The sequence below is a fragment of the Amyelois transitella genome, chromosome 28 (assembly GCF_032362555.1).
Source record: "Amyelois transitella isolate CPQ chromosome 28, ilAmyTran1.1, whole genome shotgun sequence".
Classification (NCBI taxonomy): domain Eukaryota; kingdom Metazoa; phylum Arthropoda; class Insecta; order Lepidoptera; family Pyralidae; genus Amyelois; species Amyelois transitella.
The window spans coordinates 2,493,394-2,517,716 of NC_083531.1; the positions used below are offsets into that span (position 1 = coordinate 2,493,394).

At 35.8% G+C, this 24,323-nt stretch overlaps 1 protein-coding gene across 1 annotated transcript; it reads left to right on the top strand.

Moving 5' to 3' along the window:
- The first annotated feature begins 2,530 nt into the window (after nucleotides 1-2,530).
- LOC106134400 (uncharacterized) lies at nucleotides 2,531-24,100 on the top strand. The gene is made up of 34 exons (XM_060952125.1): nucleotides 2,531-2,615; nucleotides 3,371-3,401; nucleotides 4,412-4,504; nucleotides 5,691-6,266; nucleotides 6,635-6,742; nucleotides 7,406-7,525; nucleotides 8,594-8,623; nucleotides 8,853-8,936; nucleotides 10,535-10,588; nucleotides 11,313-11,660; nucleotides 12,105-12,164; nucleotides 12,511-12,579; nucleotides 12,879-12,974; nucleotides 13,502-13,609; nucleotides 15,229-15,291; nucleotides 16,272-16,424; nucleotides 17,072-17,170; nucleotides 17,516-17,593; nucleotides 17,812-17,880; nucleotides 18,094-18,171; nucleotides 18,658-18,735; nucleotides 18,940-19,017; nucleotides 19,255-19,332; nucleotides 19,661-19,738; nucleotides 19,973-20,050; nucleotides 20,290-20,367; nucleotides 20,599-20,670; nucleotides 21,016-21,093; nucleotides 21,417-21,494; nucleotides 22,022-22,096; nucleotides 22,434-22,511; nucleotides 23,107-23,184; nucleotides 23,344-23,412; nucleotides 24,027-24,100. Exons 1-34 carry the CDS (start codon nucleotides 2,574-2,576, stop codon nucleotides 24,098-24,100), a joined length of 3,429 nt encoding a protein of 1,142 aa, XP_060808108.1. The 5' UTR covers nucleotides 2,531-2,573.
- The last annotated feature ends 223 nt before the right edge of the window (nucleotides 24,101-24,323 follow it).

Genomic DNA, 24,323 nt, shown 5'->3' on the forward strand with positions numbered 1-24,323 from the left:
TCATCTTCCAAGTTCCCGGTTACACCCTCCACAGAAGTATTTCGCCACTTCACTTAATACCAGACTTTAGCTTTCTTTTAATTGACTTTTACAATTAGCTAGGAAAGAGATGAAGATTTTTACCAGACAAACGTAGAAGCTGCACTAGATGAAAGTGCGCTTATCCCCTTAGTCTCATTTTTCGACATCCATGTGAAAGAGATTGAACGATCCTATCCTAAAATAAAAAGGAAAATCCATAATCAAAGAGGTAGCGCACATTAAAAGCATTGAGGATGCGTTACAATAATCAATTAATTACAAACTAATTCATGCTAAACATACATAAATAAAAAATATATATATACTATATATTAACTTACATAACTATAATTATTTGTATTGTATTGTATTGAGCCCGCGAACTGAACGCCATTTTTCAATGGCTTATCACAGAAAAAGTTCCAATTAAAATAATAACACAACTGTTTTGAGAATAGTCTTTTAGGCGATGGGCTTTATAGTAACACAGATAACAGACTACTCCATTATGGGAAATCTGTGGCTAACAATATTCTCTATTTTACTAAAGAGCCTTAAATATGGAAGTGGGAGGTTTAAGAAATAGGGGAAGACCGAAAAGGAGATGGATGGACGGCGTTAAGGATAGAATTTACGTATGAGTAGAAAGGGAGTGACCAGTGAGATGGCAAGTGACAGAAGTAATTGGAAAATTTTACATACTGTGCCACCACGTAAAATGTAGGAAAAGGTTATGACAAAGAAGAAGAACCTTCTCTATTTAAAACTCAAGTCATACAGCTGAATGCTATCTCGCTCGTAAAAGTTCATTCATATAATCACGTAAATATCCCTTGCGGGGTAGACAGAGCCAGCAGTCTTGAAAGACTGACAGGCCACGTTCAGCTGTTTGGCTCAATTATAAAATTGAGATTCAAATAAGTTGTAAGCCCATCGACTAAATGAAGAATTCCAAGTCAATAAGCCTATCCTTTAGTCGCCTTTTACGCCATCCATGGAGTGGTAATATTCTCTTTTCTATTGGTGCCGGGCACCACACGGTACCAAATTTTTTTTTTATCCAAAAAAAACAATTTTATGAATCTTATCTTATTATCTTATGAGTCTGTCCGGTACAATATAACTTCCAAAGTACTGAACGGAAGTTTATTATTAGGGTTCCGTTAAAATATGGCGTAGTCCTTTTTCCAAAGTGACAAGAACAATACGACATATGTATACATACATATGTACTGCACACAATATAACAATGTGTACACAAGTGTGCTATTATATTTTACAAGCGTATAGTTAAGAATAAAAGTGCGTCGAATTTCAGAATAAATAAACTGAAAATACCTTTGTTCTGAGTAAATATGGCATAGTTAATACGCGGATAAACATTTGTAACAATAAGGCATTTACAACTGGCTTATGCCCGCGACTTCGTTAGCGTGGAATCGTCATCGTATTTAATACCTATAGGTAAGCCTTTCCACTCATTTGGTAATCGCTGCACCTATTTATTTATGTATATTGTTTATCTTTTGTAGTTTTTATGCATTTAAGTATGTTATATTTCTTTTTATTTTATATTTTGTGTAGGTATACATATGTTTTTTTTTAGTTTGACCCCACATAAAGTTCTCTGTCAGACCCAATGGTTGACTGGTAGATAATGCTTCTAGCATTAAGTCCGCCAGTTGTGCTATAACATTTGTATTTTGTGCTGTGTTTAAATAAATAAATATAGGCACATAAGTAATCTCTTTTCTATATTTTTTGTCGGAACAAATATTCCAGATTGAGTTAAGCTCTGACGAAAAGTGGTTGATTTTAGTAAAACCTATTTTTATCTTAAAATGGGACCACTCTATCTTTTTCCCATGGATGTCGTAAAAGTCGACAAAGAGAACTAGAAGTCGATCAAGTAATAAACTGAGATCCTTGTTTTGGGCGATGGGCTAAAATCTGAAAGCTGAAAGCGGTCTTTCAGTCTTTTTGAGACTATAGGCACCGTCTACCTCGTAAGGGATAAAGACGTCATTAAATTTATGCATAAATGATCTCAAAGGTACACTAGTCACGTCTATATCCCTTGCGGGGTAGACAGAGCCAACACTCTCGAAAATACTGTAAGGTCACGTTTAATCAGTTCATGATGGAATTGAGATTCATATAGTGACAGTTCGCTCGCCCATTGCCTACAAGCGGAATCCCAAGTTTATAGGCTTATCCTTTAGTCGCCTTTTACGAAATCCATTGGAAACATATGGAGTGGTTTTATTCTAAAGTTCTGACACCACACGACAAGCCTAAAGGTACTTTGTCTAAAAATACCAAAGTATGTTTAGGGTATCTACAATAGAAACACGATATTTACTTTATTAATTTATGGCGCTTACAGACAATTGAAAATACATAATGCGCATGAGTAAGTCGTTATAATGATAAATGGCTATTATTGTTTGGACAGATTTTCAAAATTTTCGGTATAAAAGTTGGTCAAATGTAGAAATAGTATAGTCAAGTTTTGACTTCGGCTTGGGTTGTGGTCATAATTATCAGCCAAGATGCGTTTTATTGCAACTATTTCTTGGATCTGCGCCCTCAGTGTGAGTACATAAATAATTACTTACTAGCTGTGCCCGCGACTTCGTCCGCGTGGAATAATTGTTTTGGGCATCATTGAAGCCCTCAAGGATGAATAATTTTCCCCTTTTTTTCACATATTCCATTTTTGCAGCGTGATGTTATATAGCATAAAGCCTTCCTCGATAAATGGTCTATTGAACACAAAAAGAATTTTTCAATTCGAAACAGTAGTTCCTGAGATAAGCGCGTTCAAACAAACTCTCCAGCTTTATAATATTAGTATAGATTAATTAAGTACAGAAGGCAATGCCTTTCTTTACATTTTCCTGTCGTGGGCCTACTGGAAGCAATTTCTCTAGAAATAAATAGTGCCCTTGTGCATTAGATACCTAATTTCTCTTTAGTTTAATTTCTTTTCTTCCTTTTTTCTTGATGTACATAAATATATAAATAAACATTTTTCCACATTCTTCAGACCACTCCATCTAGGAAAGACCCATGGATGTCGTTAAAGGCGACTAAGGGAAAGGCTTATAAACTTGAGATTCTCCTTTTAGATGATGGGCTAGCATTCATTAAGCCAAACAGCTGAACGTGGCCTATCAATCTTTTCAAGACTGTTAGCTCTGTCTACCTCGCAAGGGAGATAGACTTGATTATGTATGTATGTACAAGATAAAGAAAATCTACCATAAATATGTAATACCTAATACGTAAAATTTTTGATGATTGAGTAAATAAAATACTATGTCATTTTTCTTTCTTTTTCTTACAGGTTCTGAGCGTCAAAGCAGCGCCAAACCAAGGTTATATTATTTCTTTATCTCTCTTATCATCTTCTGATGCCGTGTGGTTCCCGGCACCAATACAAAAAAGAATAGGACCACTCCATCTCTTTCCCATGGATGTCGTAAAAGGCGACTAAGGAATAGGCTTACAAACTTGGGATTCTTTTTTAGGCGATGGGCTAGCAACCTGTCACTATTTGAATCACAATTCTATCATTAAGCCAAATATCTGAACGTGGCAATTCAGTCTTTTCAAGACTGTTGGCTCTGTCTACCCCGCAAGGGATATAGATGTGACCATATGTATGTATGTATCATCTTCTGAGTCTGTTCACGGTCCTTGGTTGGTCTTCAGAGCCCGGGGGGTCCACATCACATAATATATAATTATCTAATAGTTAAAGAGTACCTATGTGTAGCGGGAGCGATGATTCGGCTCGACCGCCACCAAAGGGAAGATCTTCCGCCAGGCTAGGTGTTATGCCTGGGGAACCGCGCGACAGACGATGTTGTGTCGGAGGTTGTATATATAGCTCCAATCCGTGAAATCTTTACTTGCGCGTTTTAGGTTTTTCACTGTTAATGACTGATAGCGTCGCGTGATGTAATTTTTTTATTTTTTTGTGATATAGAATTCGCTACATATGCATGTAATTTTGAGAAGGAAAGATATATTTGATCAGTTTACAATAAAAAAAAAATCTGAAAATTGTAAAAGCATTTGTCTCTAAGCACAGCAAAAAGTCGCGAATTAAATTATTTCAATTCCAGTTCTATAATATTATCAGATAATTTTTTGATATACTTTATGTCAGTTTCATTGAGAGTAATTTGATCTCACACTTAGGAATAAATGCTCATTTGGATACCCACAGCTAAATATACAGGCACCTTTTTTTAAGACATTTAAGTTATATTCTTATCATTTAAAATATTTATTTAGCCTTAAATATTTCTCATTTTTCTCTAATTTTTCTCTATTCTCTCTCTATCTCTCATTTTTCTCTAATAATCTTTCGTTTTTTCAGTGAACAACGAAAACTTCCATAACTACCAGCAATCTGGTCAGGAGCGAAGTTATAACAACTATGAGAACGAGCAGAGATCCAATCTTCTGTCATGTAAGTACATACATGTAATATATCTTTATCCTTTAAAAAAAAGGTAACTAAGGGATAGGCTTATAAACTTGGGATTCTTCTTAAAGGCGATGGGCTAGCAACCTGTCACTACTAGTATTTGAATCTCAATTCTATCATCAAGCCAAAAGCTGAAGGTGGCTTATCAGTCTTTTCAAGACTGTTGGCTCTGTTTTCAAATTTAAATTCAAAATGTATTTATCCCTTACGGGGTAGACAGAGCCAGCAGTCTCGACAAGACTGAAAATCCAAGCAAAGATTTTTGTAAAACGAACAATCTCTTTAACTTCTGTTCCTGCGAGAATTTTGGGAAATCCTCCCTTAGTCTTCAAATAGGGTTCAAATCTATATAGATTTGAACCTTCATACCAAATTTTAAGTTTCTAGAAACTCTGAACCACATTGGTCTAGACCAAGCGGTTTGAACTATGTTACTAAATAATACTTAGTATCATTTTCTCAATCTCATCTTTGCATATTCCCAGTTGCACCCATCACAATTTCCTATCGGACCTAAGGTCCGCTTTGAGGTTTCTCTCTGCACTTTTTCTGATCACCAGCACCCTTAGTTTAAAGAACATTAACTCTCATATAACTTTAAGTCACCCAGGTTTGTTTTTTGGCCTGCCTCTTATATTATTATATCTAGACCCGACGAAGCAGTCATGGCATTTTTAACCGACTTCAAAAAATTAAGCTCTCCATTCAAATGTATATTTTTTTCTAAGATAACCTTTACGTTTGACCTCAATCTGCCTGGTAGTGTGAGATGAGGCCTAAGGTGATGCACACAAGCTGAAAAAGTGTCTATTCACCCTTGCCTTAAAAATTGGTTAGGAATTTTTAAGGCTAGAGTGAATAGGCACTATTCTATGTATCGGGGAAGAGAGATGCCGGGAGGGAACTACTGTCAGCGACCGCAAGGAGTTTTAGTTTTCTTCCTCCTGACTTTAGTTCCGACTGCATCCTCACCACTCTGCAGAGGAGCCCGGGGTATGCCTTGGACCATGGACCCTGGATTGGGCGAGTCAGGTTTTTACACGAAGCGATTCCCATCTGACCTCCGCAATCATTGCAGAGAAATCTAACCCATACAGGATCATAGCTAAGATCAGTTGCCTGATAGTGACTTACCATAATGATTATAATTTTTCTTTCAAATTTACAGCAAACTACTATCAGAACAGCGGAGTTAATAATCAAGTTAATAATCAAAATAATGCACTGAACTACCAAAATATAGTTGCTAATAACGAAGCTACAAATCAAAATAACGCTGCTAATTATCAAAGCATCGTTGCTAATAACGAGGCTTACAATCAGAATAACGCAGCGAACTACCAAAACGTTGTAGCAAATAACCAAAATAACTTGGTTAATAACCAGAATATAGTAGCTGCTAACGAAGCTGTTAACCAAAATAACGCAGTTAATTATCAAAGCATAGTTTCTAATAACGCTATAAATCAAAATAACGCAGCTAATTATCAAAGCATAGTTGCTAACAACGAGGCTTACAACAAGAATAACGCTGCTAATTATCAAACCATTGCAGCTAATAACGACGCTTATAACCACAATAATGGACTTAATTATCAAAATATAGCAGCTGCTAACGAAGCTAACTATGAAAATGTAGCTAACAGTGTCAATTACCAAAATGCAGCTGTGAACTACAGGAATATAGCCCGACAAGTCGAATCTGACCAAAACATCTACCAGCAAAGGGCTAATGTCATCAACGGTAAGTTATTTCTTTCATTCATCATTATATTTTTATTTATTTCTTTGAGGTAACAAACAGTCGTGTACGTGTCCTTAAGTAACTAAAACATAAATCATATATTATTGACCTACAATTTCATTTCTGCGCATGTACATAGAAAAGTGGCAGTTAATACTGTGTGACCTGTAATAAACTTTCAATGATTAAAGTTATATAGATCAACTATTATGCGGCTATATACCTATTGCTCAAAGAAATAGTTATTTCTTTCACAAATATCGACAATTAAAGTTTTAATAATTCAAAGACTACCAATAAAGATTTAACTTGTTTCATTCATGTAATCAAAGAGATGAAAATACCTAATGGGAACAATGTTATTCCAGCCAATAGCAACGAAGCATCTCAATACAGAGACGTGATCCGTCAAGCTGAACAACAGCAGGCGATAGCTGAAGAAAGAGCAGCTGAACAGAGAGTCAACGCTGTTTCAGGTATAAACAAAGAAGAATTAGTCATTCATTCACTCACATTCACATCTGAAGTGGCTAAAATAACTTTTGAACCAAACGCTATTTGATTGAATGCCGACATGTAAGAAAGATGACTGACACCGCCCTGGTTTAAAGATTTTAAATATACATACATATATACATATGGTCACGTCTATATACCTTGCGGGGTAGACAGAGCCAACAGTCTTGAAAAGACAGAATGGCCAAGTTCCGCTATTAGGCTTAATGATAGAATTGAGATTCAAACAGTGACAGGTTGCTAACCCAGCGCCTAAAAAAGAATCCCAAGTTTGTAAGCTTATCCCTTAGTCGTCTTTTACGACATCCATGGGAAAGAGATGGAGTGGTCCTATTCTATTTTGTATTAGTGCCGGGAACCACACGGCACATGTCTTTAAAACCAAACGCTATTTGATTGAATGCCCACATGTAAGAAAGACGACTGACACCGCATAACCTAAACCTGGATTAAGGATTTTTTATATAATTTATTTAAAACACAACAGGAAAAGAGGTTTAATAAATATTCCTTATTATTAACAAGTTCTATGTTTAAAAGAAGCAATTTGATTGGCCGACCGCTAAATTAGGTGCATCGATTACAGGGATTTTCGTGTTTAAATAACTTACAATTGATTTCAGTGAACAACAACGAAGCTGCGCAATGGCAGAATGTAGCGAGACAGGCGGAGATAGCAAGAAACAATTACGGACAAACTGAAAATGTTTATCCAGTCAACGAGCAGGTCAACACTGTGTCAAGTAAGAAATTGATAAATTTAACAAGTTAATTTTTTAACAGAGAGATAAATAGATAATTAGAGAAAGACACTTTATGGCACCAAGAAAAAATATATGTATATCAATAACAATAAATGGTTCCCGGCACCAATATAAAAAAAGAATAGGACCACTCCATCTCGTTCCCATGGATGTCGTAAAAGGCCACTAAGGGATGGGCTTATAAACTTGGGATTCTTCTTCTAGGCGATGGGCAAGCAACCCGTCACTATTTGAATCTCAATTCTATCATTAAGCCAAATAGCTGAACGTGGCCTATCAGTCTTTTCAAGACTGTTGGCTCTGTCTACCCCGTATGGGATAAAGACGTGGTCGTATGTATGTATGTACACTTTATTGCACCAAGAAAATATATCAATAACTTTTACCTCTCTCTACAAGTCAAAAAAAAACTGTAGAATAATTTGTTTTTCTTTTTTATTTTTAGTTTCACACGTCTATATTCCTTGCGGGTTATATGTTTATACATCATATCGCACCCCCGGTGCGACACTGTCACTTATGCAAAAACACAATTTAAAAGAGAAGCATTTATAACTTAACATCCCATAACATTGTCATATTTGAAGATTTTTACAAGATGAATAGCTTATACTGCGGTAACTATGTGTACTACAAACGTAACGTTATCGCACCAAGTTAAGGGAAACATTAGGAGAGTTATTACATATGTTACTCATTTTTGCAATTTTTGCATAAGTGACAGTGTCGCATATGTATGATGACGTGATTATATGTATGTATGTGTAAAGAAAGATGTCGTCAAAAATTTTAAACCGGTACTGCATTTAAAAATACAAACCATTTGAGCCGCTAAGCTAGTTTATGCAAATCCTGTTTGCCACAAAGGTAGGCAGAGGATTTCCACTTGCTACGATCGCTACATACATACCTCGCTTCCTCCCCACTCATTATTGTTTTCATTCAAACTAAACGGTAAATTAAAAGCCGGATTATTTTGTTTTTTGGCGGCATCCATCTTTACAATTTAAGTAAGGTCGATTGAACTCTCAAATTGTTTTATTACAGGCCCGAGGATTATCGAAGTACCAATTGGAAGTAAGTTTTATATTTTTCTATTTTATATTTAAGTCTGGCTGGCTTAAAAATAATTAAAAATATTAGGTTCGCTTACATAGGTAATTAGATATGTGAACTAAAAAAAAGTAACACAATAAAGAAAAGACAAAACAAATATGCCCCAGAAATTTCACAGCCAAAAATAAATTTCATTTTCAAGCATAACATATTAGTGAAATCCTACCAAATGTACAATTTGGTTTTGCAGATTTGGCTGAGTTTGAGCTCAAATCTCATCTAAGTAAAGAAAACAATAGGGCTGTTATAAGTACAGAAATTGTACCATTATTTGGTGAGTAGACCGCCTTAAAGTGGTTTCGGTCTTAAATCTATACTAATATTATAAAGCTGAAGAGTTTTTTTGTTTGTTTGTTTGAACGCGCTAATCTCAGGAACTACTGGTTCAAATTGAAATTGGGTTGAAATTCTTTTTGTGTTGAATAGACCATTTATTGAGAAAGGCTTTAAGCTTTACGAGTATAACATCACGCTTCAACTATTAGGAACGAAGAAATAATGAAAAATATGAAAAAAACGGGGAAAATTATTCACCCGTGATGGCTTTAATTATGTCCAAAATAACTATTCCACGCAGACGGAGTCGCGGGCACATCTAGAGTTCAAATAAAATAAATAAATTTTAAACACAAGACGTGCCTATAAAGGTTCCTCTCTTTCCTCATTGCCTACTTCAATAAAACTATAATTTGGCAAAATATAACAATTTGATGTGAATTAACTTAATGCCGTGTGGTTCCCGGCGCCAATAAAAAGAAGAAAAGGAACACTTCATCACGATCCTATGGAACTCGTAAAAGGCGACTAAGAGTTGGGCCTTTAATCTTGGGATTCTTCTTGTAGGTGATGGGCTAGCAACCTGTCACTATTTGAATCTCAATTCTATCATTAAGCCAAATAGCTGAACGTGGAATATCAGTATTTTCAAGACTGTTGTCTCTGTCTATACTGCAAAGGATATAGATGTGATTATATGTATTCACGTCGACTATTATAAAGAGGAGAGGACCCAACAATGTTCCCTGAGGCGACCCTGATAGAATCTATAACCATCTAGTAGAATAACATTAAAGTACCACCGAAATATAATATCCTCAATTTCCAACAAAGTTTAACATCTTTGTGAATGTTGTACGTGCGACTGTTTATCGAAAATTGCATTAGTTAACTTGTAGTTTGTATGCATCATGTACAAATTAGGAAAGACTTGTTTGAATTAGGGCTTCCAATCCCGCAGCCTGAATTCAATCTCGGTATTTGCGGGATTACAAATTTTAAATCCCGCGGGATCTCGGTATTTGCGGGATCCCGCATATTGAAAATATTCATATATAAATAAGGCAACTAAAACAATGAATTAATCAACTAACTCCGCATTTATTTAAATATTATTATAAGTATGAGATCAATCAAATTACTTCGTTTATTCTTCACAAATACAGCAACAAATACTGAAAAAACATGAAATCTATCTTCTTCATAAAATACACCAAAATAATAAAATATCAACTAAAAAACTAATTTCAACTGAAAATAAAAGTTGGTTTATCTATTTAGTTTGTCAGCTAAAGCTTTTAATTGTAAATGTTTGCGAAGGAAACACAACATATCTAAACTGTCATCTGCCAAACTGCTGCGTATTTTAGAAGCAATATAGCCAGCAGCAGAAAATGCCCTTTCGGCTTCCACACTTGTCGGCGGTATTCCTTTTAAGGCTTTATATGTAAATGTAAGATATTTTCCCATTAGATGCGTGTGGGTTTCCATTGATTTCAACCTTAAAGAATTGAAAATTTGTTATTGAATCTTATATGGTCCTTTCAATCAGGGTTTACTTTGTAATTGGTTTATATATTGTGATATTTATTACAGATAGCGGTTCTTCAGCTTCAAGTTCAGCATCTTCCCAATCCAGTGCATCATCAGGTATAAGATCTTAAACTTTCTCTTTCTTTTCTGTTATTTTTTTTATTTATTTAATTTCATTTGGGAAATATACAGTTATATATGTTATACAAAATCTTATTTAGTGTATTTAAGACCATTTATATGTATTCGCGTAAGTGAAGCTATTTCTATGCATTCCTCCGTCATTATGATTCGTTATCATTAAACCTTTAACTAATTATTATTCCTCCGGAAGAAAGGTCGTAGATTGTCGTAAATTTGGTTTTTCATCATACACTTTGTATCCAGACAAAATGTTTTATAGATAGCTAGCTAACTTTGTTGTGTACTTAATATTAAAGGTATTATCTTATAACTATATGTAAATGCCTTGTGGTTCCCGGCACCAATACAAAAAAGAATAGGACCACTCCATCTCTTTCCTATGGATGTCGTAAAAGGCGACGTAGGGATAGGCTTAAAAACTTCTTCTTTTAGGCCTTGGGCTAGCAACCTGTCACTATTTGAATCTCAATTCTATCATTAAGCCAAATAGCTGAACGTGGCCATTCAGTCTTTTCAAGACTGTTGGCTCTGTCTACCCCGCAAGGGATATAGACGTGACCATATGTATGAATGTATGTATGCTATATGTAAATGAATCATACAATTCACTAACATTTCACACCTAAAATATATATGTATCCATTGAGCATTCGTTCTGACCTACAAAAAGGTTAAATAATACGAACCTTTTGTCCAGGATCGAACGTCCAACAGTACCAGCTACCAGTGCAATATCAACCACAAAACGAAATCGTTCGTCAGGAAACAATTGTTGAACAACCAAACGTTAGAGAAGTTGAAACCAGACCCGGATCTCAAGTGATCGTAGTTGGGGGAGGGCAGAACGTAAAGGTCATTGAAGGATCAAGAGCTCAAGTTGTATCTGGGGCAGTTGCCACAGCTTCTACTGCGTCAGTCGCCCCAGCCCCTGTTTCTACTGTGTCGGTTGCCCCAGCCCCTGTTTCTACTGTGTCAGTTGCCCCAGCCCCCGTATCTACTGTCCCCGTTGTCGCCCCAGCTCCCGTAGCGACGTCATCATCCGCAGGTAATTAATCTTATTCTTTAGCATTGTGTGTAAAGTATATTTTACTTATTTTTTAACTATTAGCCTTAAATTTCGTAATCATTTCCTGGCGAAAGGCCAAGTCAAGATGGGGCTTGTATAAAAAGCGATGAATGTGGATGAAGCAAAAGAAGTATGCAGTGATGCAATTATAATAATAATAATAAAATACGTTTATTTTCCTCTTTACAAAGGTGAGCCTTGAGATTATTTTATAACTAGGTTTTATACATTTTATATAATTGAAAAGATGTTGTCCCTTCAGGTGTAAATATATGTATGCGTATGAAATTGGATTGTCACAAAGATGCAATTCATACGGTACCATCCCAGTGAAATGGAAAATAAAACAGATTTTTATAATATCAATAGCAAAATTATTAGATAATGAAAAGTGATCATTTATTTGTGTATATATTATTTCAGCAGCCGCTTCATCTTCTGCCACAAGTTCAGGAACAGCTGCTGGTGCGCCAGTTACAACAAGTGAGTCGATATCAATAAGAATTGTGTCATCATTATAGTATATATGTAGATCTACTGATTTTAGCTTTGTCTCTCTCTCTCTCTCTCATATTTACGTCCCAGTTCCACTCTTCCCCACTAGACCGGGGTCCACTTTTCAATATTTCTCTTTCAACTTTTTGATTGTGCTATCTATTTAATGCAACTTATTAATTTCTTCTATATAGATATCTAACTATAGACTGTTAATTAATGCACATACCATTACAGTGTGACATAAACTAGTCATTTATTCTTTCTTTATCATATGTTTAACAACAACCATCCAGTAGGAAGTATTTTTTTGCAATTTTCTTGTCACTTTCAGCTACCACGACTACATCAGATGACGGCACAGTGACTACTTATGAGACAACTGTTACATCGGGATCAGGAGGTAATTAAATCAATCTTTTAGGTATTACTAAAACGCAAATTATGTATCGAAAAGTTTTTCATGTGCCTAAACTATTTATAGAAACAAGGTAAACTTAAAAACTATTTAAAAACAAATATAAATACAAATAGTAAAAACGAACACTTTTGGAATTTCAAGCCTATTTGTTACTTCCGCATATCCTTAATTCAGTGACTTTATAATTATTTAGTTAATTTTTATTATTAACTTCAATTTACATATATGGAAATCTCAATTTATATTATGCTTACGTACATTATCTTAATCCATTCACACAGCTGCTGCAACAGCAACTTCTGGCACAACTGGCCCAGTGACTTCAGTTTCGACGTCGCCAGCTGCATCATCATCATCATCATCAGCCGCGTCATCAGGTAAAAACACTTCTTAAAGTGTTAGTTGATATTTTAACCTTATTAACGGTACAAGTAAAACTTTTCCAACTGCTCAATTCTTTTATTAAGCCATGCAGTTAACTGTGGCCTTATAGTCTTCTAAAGACTGTTTGCTTCACTGTCTTTATGATTGATTGATGTAAAATTATCCATGGCGCGACTATATTTTTGCGTATCTACGAGGCACTTCAATAATAAGGTTTGTAGTGATACGAATTTCGGTTAAAGGGTTAATCAAATTTGACGATTCTAATCCAATTTATTTTTATCTCTATGTAAATATCCGTAGAATTTGCTTACTATTGCATGATACCAAACAAATCATTTCAAGTGTTTCTTGTTATATTTTGTATTACTCTATTGTCTATCTCTGCTTTGCAAATATTATTTTTCGAATGGGAAATATAATTTTTTACGTTCTCAACCAGTGTCTAACCAATATTTTGTTTTTGTCTATAGAAAATTTATACTTTTATCAATAATAATTTTTTTTTATTAATTAAAAGCATCATCAAGTGCTGTATCTACCGGTCCATCATCACCAGGACCCATCGTCGCGTTACCAGCTGTTCCAGGACCAGGAGCTTCCCCCGCGGCTATTGCTGAAGCAGAAGGTATTGTTTCTTACCTTTTCTTAACAACATCATCAGCGTTAACATCATCATGTTCGACTTATAGTAGCTTTACTAGATTAACTATAGCTGTAGCTGTAGGTTTGTTATTTTGTTTCATAGAATACATACATACATAAAATCACGCCTCTTTTCCGGAGGGGTAGGCAGAGACTACCTCTTTCCACTTCCAACGATCTCTGCATACTTCCTCCGCTTCATCCACATTCATAACTCTCTTCATGCAAGCTCGGCGGTTTCGGGTACTTTTGACCTGACCCTTTACCAGGACGACCCTTGACCTTTCATAGAATAGAATAGATTTATTTTCAAAATTGGATACAAGGTATCAATTATTGACGTCACATCACTAAATCTAATTATAACTACTGCTGCTTCCAAAGCGCATGTGTAGAAGAAGCGGCGGAACAAACTACACTGCCGCATTTTCATCGGACGTCAATTTACATAGCTTCTTCTTATCAGCGATAACAACATATATACGTACATACATACATATAATCACGTCTTATCCCTTGTGTGGTAGACAGAGCCAACAGTATTGAAAATACTGATAGGTCACGTTCAGCTGTTTGACTTACTGACAAAATTGAGATTCATAATAAGTACAAGGTTACCAACCCGTCGCCTAAGAGAAGCAGTTTATAAGCCTATCCCTTAGTTGCCTTTTACGACATCCATGGAAAAGAGATGAAGTGAATTCTTATTTCTATTGGAGCCGGGAACCACACGGCACAATATCATGGTTAATAATCTATTCAAATAGCTTTATCAGGACGAGAGTACTATTTATAATATCTACCTCTAAACTATACTATACCTCTATATTTAAACTCTGCTCTAATCAGCTACATTTATTTCTCTGAACGTTTCCACAAGAGCGAAATGCCATTTTTTTTAACACACAGAAAAAACTTTGCAAACAACAAAAAACATAATAAAATTATCGCCCGGTCAGACAAAAGCTTTATTAAAAAAAATGTTTTATGTATTCCCGAATGAAAGCGGGTTGACTAAGCAAATATACAAAGGAAGTGTGAATGGGACTGTTGGTAAATCGGAGATGTTCTAGCAAAAGTTTTGTTTAAGAGTACCCGAAACCGACGAGCTTGCACGAAGAGAGTTATGAATGTGGATGAAGCGAAAGAAGTGTGCAGAGATCGAGGCAAGTGAAAAGATGTGGTCTCTGCATACCCCTCCGGGTAAGAGGCGTGATTTATGTATATATTCCTGAAATTCCTACAAAATGCCGTGTGGTTCCCGGCACCATTACAAAAAGGAATAGGACCATTCCATCTCTTTCCCACGGATGTTGAAAAAGGCGACTAAGGGATAGGCTTATGAACTTAGAATTCCTCTTTTAGGCGATGTGCTAGCAACCTGTCACTATTTGAATCTAAATTCTATCACTGAGCCAAACAGCTGAGCGTGGCCTATCAGTCTTTTCAAGACTGGTGGCTCTATTTACAACGCTAGGGATATAGACGTGATCATATATATGTATGGATTCCTACAAAAATTATTCGATTTGTGTCTCTTAGGGAATTTCGAGAAGTGAGTAAGTCAGACTCCTGTTAAATATTTTGATTTCACTGTTGCAGCATCAGCTATTGCGACAGCCGAACAATTGATCACCATTTTGGAGCAGATCATCAGCACGGCAGGTACGTAACATTGGAAGAGGTTTGATAATACATACGTAATACATAAAAATCACGCCTCTTTCCCGGAGGGGTAGGCAGAGACTACCTCTTTCCACTTGCCACGATCTCTGCATATTAGCTTCGCTTCATCCACATTCATAACTCTCAAATGGTTTGTATTTATAGTTACGGTTTAACATTTTTGACGACATATTTCTTTACACATACATATAATCACGTCTATATCCCTTGCGGGGTAGACAGAGCCGACAGTCTTAAAAAGACTAATAGGCCATTTTAATTTCACAGCAAATAAAATACTTATACCATAATAAGTAACATCGGTGTTATTGGCATTACGTATAATACATTCGTGTTATTGACATAACATGCTCGTAATAATCCTAACTAAACTCAAAAATTAAATTTTAAATGGATGTCGTAAATGGCGACTAAGGAATGCGCTTATATACTTGGGATTCTTCTATTAGGCGATGGGCTAGCAACCTGTCAATATTTGGATCTCAATTCTATCATTAAGCCAGACAGCTGAACGTGGCCTATCAGTCTTTTCAAGCCTGTTGGCTCCATCTACCCCGCAAGGGATATAAACGCGACTAATGTATGTATATAAAAATTAAAAAAAATAGTTTTTCCCGATCTTACCTCTGGTCCAAATTACCCTTAATACCGGCAGCATTGCAACGCTGTAAAGCTAAGAAAATTGTTTGGATCGGATGTGAACTGGTAGGGCGAAATCCACCACTAATCTGAGTTCACCAGTGCACTGTGAGATTGAAATTACTCTTCAACAATTTACTTGTGAGATTGAAATTACTCTTCAACAATTTACTTGTGAGATTGAAATTACTCTTCAACAATTTACTTGTGAGATTGAAATTACTCTTCAACAATTTACTTGTGAGATTGAAATTACTCTTCAACAATTTACTTGTGAGATTGAAATTACTCCTCAACAATTTACTCGATTTATTTGACAGCGGCTGCCTCTGCTTCGTCAGCCTCATCGTCATCAGGTTCTTCTGCGTCATCTGCGTCATCTGCGTCATCTGCGTCAACTGCGTCATCAGCTACCACTGCCCCAGTTACAACTGCCCCAGCACCAGCGGCTCCAGGCTCTACTGCAACATCTGGTAATTACTTGTACAATTGAATGCCGTGTGGTTCCCGGCACCGATTTAAAAATAATAGGACCACTCCATCTCGTTGCCATGGATGTGAATAGGCGACTAAGGGATAGGATTATAAACTTGGGATTCTTCTTGTAGGCGATGGGCTAGCAACCTGTCACTATTTGAATCTCAATTCTATCATAAAGCCAAACAGCTGAACGTTGCCTATCAGTATTTTCAAGAAAAAGAAGAGACTGACAGGCCACGTTCAGCTGTTTGGCTTTATGATAGAATTGAGATTCAAATAGTGACAGGTTGCTAGCTCATCGCTTATAATAAGAATCCCAAGTTTAAGAGCCTATCCCTTAGTCACCTCTTACGACATCTACGGGAAATGAGACGGAGTGGTCCTATTCTATTCTATTGTCCACTATATATTTATACTAGAGGCCGCCCGCGACTTCGTCCGCATGGAAACCCTATCAATCCCGCGGGAACTCTGGGATAAAAAGTAGCCTATGTGTTATTCTGGGTCTTCAGCTACCTACATACCAAATTTCATGGTAATCGGTTCAGTAGTTTTTGCGTGAAAGAGTAACAAACATCCATACAAACTTTCGCCTTTATAATAGTAGTAGGATATTTAATATTTCATCAAATCAATTCAGGGTCATCGTCAACTTCCACCACAACTGTGACCAGCGGTCCAGGAGTTCCATCAGGACCATCTTCTGGAAGCTCAGCATCGAGCGGTTCTTCATCCACAGGTATTTCTGAACTATCAACAGTCCATACACACATACAATCATGTCTATATCCCTTGCCGGGGAGACCGAGCCTTGAGAGACTTGAAAAGACTGAAAATCCACGTTCAGCTGTGTGGTTTAATGATGAGAATTGAAATTTAAAAAGTACAACAGCTGAACGTGGCCTATCAGTATTTTCAATACTGTTGGCTCTGTCTACCCCGCAAGGGATATAGACGAGACCATATGTATGTATGCTTTAATAACGCAATTTCTAAATATCATTATATATTTTAGTCAGTTCGGTAACAAAGAGAATTGTCAGGTTTTAATTTATACGTATTTTTAACTTTATTTTTATAACAGGAGCATCCAACAATGGTGCAGGTGCTTCAGGCTCGTCCGGATCAGGATCATCTGCGTCAAGTGGTTCATCTTCAACAGGTATTACTTACATTCAATTATAAAATCACGCCTCTTTCGTAAAATTAACATAATATATTTACCATGTGTTATGTACCTTGCCAATAAATTTAGAAATTTCGGTGGGCACGGGGTTAAATATAAGCTGTTTGTCGTACTAAAGGTTCTGCTAGATTATCACACATGAATTATGTCAGGTTTGTATTGTATACGTGTTTTTAAGTCTATTTTTATAACAGGAGCATCCAACAATGGTGCAGGCTCGTCCGGATCAGGATCCTCTGCGTCAAGTGGATCATCTTCAACAGGTATTACATACATATATAAAATCACGCCTCTTTCGTTAAATTAACATAATATATTTACCATGTGTTATGTATGTTGCCAATAAATTTAGACATTTCGGTAGGCTCAAGGTTAAACATTAGCTATTAGTCGAATTTAAAGTTCTGCAGGATATACAGACATGAATAATGCCAGAAATGTATTGTAAACTAATTTTAAACTTCATTTTATAACAGGAGCATCAAATAATGGTGCAGGTGCTTCAGGCTCGTCTGCATCAGGATCATCTGCGTCAAGTGGATCATCTTCAACAGGTTTATGTTGCTTAATTGTTTTTAATTCACGTTTTTTTTTTTGTTACTCTTTATTTTTTTAAGTATACACAACTAATTTATACTAATTTTAATCATGATTTTCAATTAATCACAACTATTACAAATTCTGTAGTCTTCCTATTCTTGGTGGGTTGGTAAGGAATTTCATACCTTGTATACACATACATACATACATATGCTCACGTCTATATCCCTTGCGGGGTAGACAGAGCCAACAGTCTTGAAAAGACTGACGTTCAGCTATTTGGCTTAATGATAGAATCACTATCTGAATCTTAATTCTATCATTAAGCCAAATAGCTGAACGTGGCCATTTAGTCTTTTCAAGACTGTTGGCTCTGTCTAACCCGCAATGGATATAGACGTGACCATATGTATGTATGTATGTAATTTAGTCGATTAAGTCGGCAAGAGAATTGTCAGGTTTATATCGTCAACGTATTTTTAACTTTATTTTTCAAACAGGCGCATCAAACAATGGTGCAGGTGCTTCAGGATCATCTGCATCAGGATCCTCTGCGTCAAGTGGTTCATCTTCAACAGGTATTACATACATACATTTATAAAATCACGCCTCTTTCGTAAAATTAACATAATATATTTACCATGTGTTATGTATGTTGCCAATAAATTTAGAAATTTCGTTAGTCACGGGGTTAAACATTAGCTATTTGTCGAATTTAAGGTTCTGCAGGATATACAGACATGAATTATGTCAGGTTTGTATTGTAAAATAATTTAAAACAGGAGCATCAAACAATGGTGCAGGCGCAGCAGGCTCGTCCGGCTCAAGTTCATCTTCATCAAGTGGATCATCTTCAACAGGTATTACTTACATACGAGTACATATATAAAATCACGCCTCTTTCGAAGGAGTAAGCAAAATCTACATCTTTTGTCGCAAAATTTTCCCAATGTATTTACCAATAAAATGTAGTCACTTTGGTCGGCAGGGGATAAAACGTTTACTGTTTGTTGGATTTAAGTTCCTACTGGATATGTAGACATGAATTATGTCAGGTTTGTATTGTTTACGTATTTTAAAGCCTATTTTTAAAACAGGAGCATCCAATAATGGCGGAGCTGCTTCAGGCTCGTCCGACTCAGGATCATCTTCGTCAAGTGGATCATCTTCAACAGGTATTACTTCTTCCTCCTGGCTTTAATACCGGTTACATCCTCACCTCTCCGGAGAGGAGCCCGGGTATACCTTTGACCATGGATCCTGGATTGGGTGAGTCAGGTTTTTACACGAAGGTAACTTCAACAGGTATTACATACATTCATATATTTGAAAATTGTCAAAAATATTCTCAAGGTATGTATTTTGCTAATAAAATTAAGGCACTTCGGCCGGCAGGGGATTAAACAATTACTGTTTGTTAAATTTAAGATCCTGCTGGATATACAGACATGAATTATGTCAGGAGTGTATTGTAAACTAATTTTAAACTTCATTTTATAACAGGAGCATCCAACAATGGTGCAGGTGCTTCAGGATCATCTGCATCAGGATCCTCTGCGTCAAGTGGTTCATCTTCAACAGGTATTACATACATACATATACAAAATCATGCCTCTTTCGAAGGGGTTAGCAGAATCTACATCTTTTGTCGAATTTTTTTACAATTTAGGTATTTACCAATAAAATTTTGTCACTTTGGTCGGCAGGGGATTATACATTAGCTGTTTGTCGTGCTAAAGGTTCTGCTAGATTATCACACATGAATTATGTCAGGTTTGTATTGTATACGTGTTTTAAAGTCTATTTTTATAACAGGAGCATCCAATAATGGTGGAGGTGCTTCAGGCTCGTCCGGATCAGGTTCATCTGCGTCAAGTGGATCATCTTCAACAGGTATTATATACATACATAGGTATATAAAATCACGCCTCTGTCGAAGGGGTAAGCAGAATCTACATCTATTGCCGAATTTTTTTTACAATTTAGGTATTTACCAATAAAATTTTGTCACTTTGGTCGGCAGGGGATTAAACGTTAACTGTTTGTTGGATTTAAGCTCCTACTGGATATACAGACATGAATTATGCCAGGTTTGTATTGCAAACGTATTTTAAAGTATATTTTTATAACAGGAGCATCCAATAATGGCGGAAGTGCTTCAGGCTCATCCGGATCAGGATCATCTGCGTCAAGTGGTTCATCTTCAACAGGTACCTTATAAAACCTTTTATTGCTTCTTAATTTTAAAGATCTAGCTGCATTTTTACTTGCTGCTTCTTTAAAACAATAATCAATTTCTCAAATTGATACAGACATTGTCCTATTAATCTGAATCATGCTCCGTAAAATAATGGTTCTATGCCGTATTGTACTGCTTTTTTCTTAGTTAAATTATAATTTTCTTACCTTGTAAATATTTTATAAATTCATTATTATTTTAGCCATATCTAACAATGGTGGAGGCGCCCCAGTCTCATCAGGATCCTCAGCGTCAAGTGGTTCATCTTCAACAGGTATATTTATTAATAGTTTTTGTTGCTTTTTTATCCCTTGGGAATAATAATCAGTTTTTTGCTGGATTAGGTAAGAAATGTCTTACCTTACTCCTCTTGGCATTAGTTCTGGTTACATCTTCACCATTCCGGAGAGGAGTCAGGGATGCGTCTTTATGACCATGATCTAGGATTAGGTGAGTCAGTTTTACACGAAGCGTCTTACATCGACCTCCGTAACCTTTGCAGGAGAACCTAACTCATATTAGATCATGGTTACTCATTCAGGGAACTGAACTCTTAAAATTGAATGTTCATGATAATTTTTTACCTGTTTATGTTTAAAAAATTTCATTATTATTTCAGCCACATCTACCAATAGTGGAGTAGCTCCAGCGTCATCGGGTTCAGGATCCTCTGCATCCAGTAGTTCATCATCGACAGGTAACATTATAGTATATACAGAATTTTTATTTATTACTAAGTGGTATGTACTTCTTTAAAAATAAACTTATCTATAAGAACATTAATACTTGCTTTGCAAGCAATATACGCTTTAATTGATATATGTATATGCGTAATTAATGCACAAAGAATATTCGTATATATGTCTCGCCTCAAAAATTCATGACAATTTTCATTCTTCGGCCAAAAGAAGGGATTTTCGTTATAATTGTTGTTTATTTGTTGAAGGTACTTACTGCGTTTTCGATAATGGTTTAGAACAATTTTCTTTACGTTGGTTTATAAAAAATAATTTATTTCAGCTGCATCCAACAATGGTGGGCGCGCTCCAGCTTCGTCAGTATCTGGATCTTCGGCGTCAAGTGGTTCATCTTCAACAGGTATTATTATAAGTTAATTGACTAATTTGTACTTCAATATTGTGTTTCTTGTTAACTACTAACTACTTTAAAATTTAATTCAACTAAGAATTTTGTCAAGAACTTTAATCTGAACTAGTTTTTGCGCACAACTTCGCACGCGTGGAAATTTGTATTACGGTACAGAATTCTGGATTGGATATGTCGGTTATTTACACGAACTGACTCCCGGTTGACCTCCGCAAAGTTTTTTGGGGATCCTCAATATTATAATAAAAATCTAAATTATGCTTTGTCAAATTATGAGCCAAAGTTTATTGCTAATAGGAAAATTATCTTTTATTAAAAATACAGTGAAATTTGTCGAAACTTATATTATTCGTATGTTTAAAACATAATATTAATTAACCAAAATAAAACTTTTTAAAGAATTACTGAACTGAATTTAAAATTAATTTATAGTTTTAATATTACTTTAAATATATTTAAAACAAAATTTGTTTAGGCATAAAACTATATTAACTTGTTTTAAACATTAACTTTTTCAGCCACATCTAATAATAATGGTGGAAGTACTCCAGTCTCATCAGGATCCTCTGCATCAAGTGGTTCATCATCAACAGGTATGATCATGTTTGATATCTTATTCTTTATATTATTGTTGTTATTTCTTTAGAATTATTAATGATCAATATAATGTCTAACCTATGATTTTCATTTAATCACAACAGTCTTATTGTTTTTGTTGTTTTAGTGACTTCTTTACCCTTTCATTTGTTTAAAGAAATCATTATTACAGTGCGAAAATGATAGATAATAAATTGTGATAATAATGACCAAAATACATTGCCAATAAAACCTTCATTTTGCAAATAAATTAAGACAGTTTAGTTAACAAGGGAATTATACATTTAGAATTGTTAAGATCGTTTGGTATTTTAAACTTTATTATTGTAACAGCCACGTCCAACAGTGGTGGAGTTGCTCCAGCGTCATCAGGATCAGGATCCTCTGCATCAAGTGGTTCGTCTTCAACAGGTATTGCTTAACATCATTCAACAGGTATCTTTAACTATATCCTTCATTAGTTAATTGACGTTAAAATTGGTATTCTCTTTTTATTTGTCAAAAAATAATCTTTACTTCTAGTTTTGTCAAATCAATTGATCATTATCGTCAAATAATTGTTACATTAACCTTATTGATAATTAATTTATCTTGACCTGAATCATGCTCCGTCAGATAACTAATATGACCATTATTCCTACAAGAGAATTTTTTTGAACTTTTATACATACATACACGTATACACACATATAAACACGTCTATATCCCAGGGCCAACAGTCTTGAAAAGACTGATAGGCCACGTTCAGATTCAATTAAATTAAATTCTTAAAGCCTAATGGCTTGAAGATAGAAATGAGATTCAAATAGTGACAGGTTGCTAGCCCATCGCTTAAAAGAAGAATCCCAAATTTATAAGCCTATCCCTTAGTCGCCTTTTACGACATCCGTGGGAAAGGGATGGAGTTGTCCTATTCTTTTTTCTATTGGTGCCGGGAACCACACGGCTTTTATTATTGGTGTTATTACCCTTCTTTCGTATGTTTTAAAGATTATTGTTATTACAGCCACATCCAACAGCGGCGGAGGTGCTCCAACATCATCAGGATCAGGTTCCTCAGCATCAAGTGGTTCATCTTCAGCAGGTATTGCTTTACATCTATTTTCTCATCCCTTAGATGAATGACGTGGCATGAGTTTACAAACAAATTTTTTATTCAAAATTCATGATTTTCCCTTCGTGGTGGTCGAGTCTAAAACATCGCTCCCTCTTCATCTGATTGTTGCAAAATTGATTGTTTCAGCTACATCAGGTAGCGGCTCACCTGCTCCAAGTGCTTCAGGTTCATCATCAGGCTCATCTACTACCACAGGTATTTATCAAATAACCTCATTGTTCATAACTATATGTTTTAATAGAATAGGTAGAATATTTTCAAAATTGGATACAAGTTATCACTTATTGACCTCACATCACTTAAATCTAATTATAACTACTACCGCTTCCGAAGCGCATGTGTAAAAGAAGCGGCGGAACAAACTACAGTGCAGCATTTTCACCGGACGTCAATATACAAATATAAATCTCTTTAATCTAAATCGTGGACAAATGCACATTGTCTACATTTAAAAAAACATGAATGAATACAAAACTAATTTTATCTCCTGGTGATTGCTCTAATTGTGTTCTAATACATACATATACATATGGTCACGTCTATATCCCTTGCGGGGTAGACAGAGCCAACAGGCTTGAAAAGACTGAATGGCCACGTTCAGCTATTTGGCTTAATGATAGAATTGAGATTCAAATAGCGATAGGTTGGCAGCCCATCGCCTAACTAAGAATCCCAAGTTTGTAAGCCTATCCCTTAGTCGCCTTTTACGACATCCATGGGAAAGAGATGGAGTGGTCCTATTCTTTTTTGTATTGGTGCCGGGAGCCACACGGCAATGTGTTCTAATAAATTAATATTATTTGTTCCAGTTACATCTACAAGGGGCCGACCAGGTTCTTCAGCATCAAGCTCTTCAGGAGCATCAGGTATGACAACACCCTAGGTATATTTATCTAATTTTTTTGTTTACTCTTCGCTTATAATTTTTTGTTATCACTAGGCACATTAGTTTGAATACTAACCGATGCTTTTACGGTGAGGGAAAATATCGTGAGGAAACTTGTACTGAGGCAATTGGATGTGTAACCATGATCTATCCTATACGGGTTAGGTTCACCTGCAAAGGTTGCGGAGGTCGGACGGGAGTCGCTTCGTACAAAAACCTG

Coding starts and splice junctions, on each gene's coding strand:
- LOC106134400 (XM_060952125.1), top strand. CDS start 2,574: ATGCGTTTTATTGCAACTATTTCTTGGATCTGCGCCCTCAGT. Junction 6,743..7,405: donor GAGAGTCAACGCTGTTTCAG/GTATAAACAAAG, acceptor AATTGATTTCAG/TGAACAACAACGAAGCTGCG. Junction 22,097..22,433: donor AAGTGGTTCATCATCAACAG/GTATGATCATGT, acceptor TTATTGTAACAG/CCACGTCCAACAGTGGTGGA.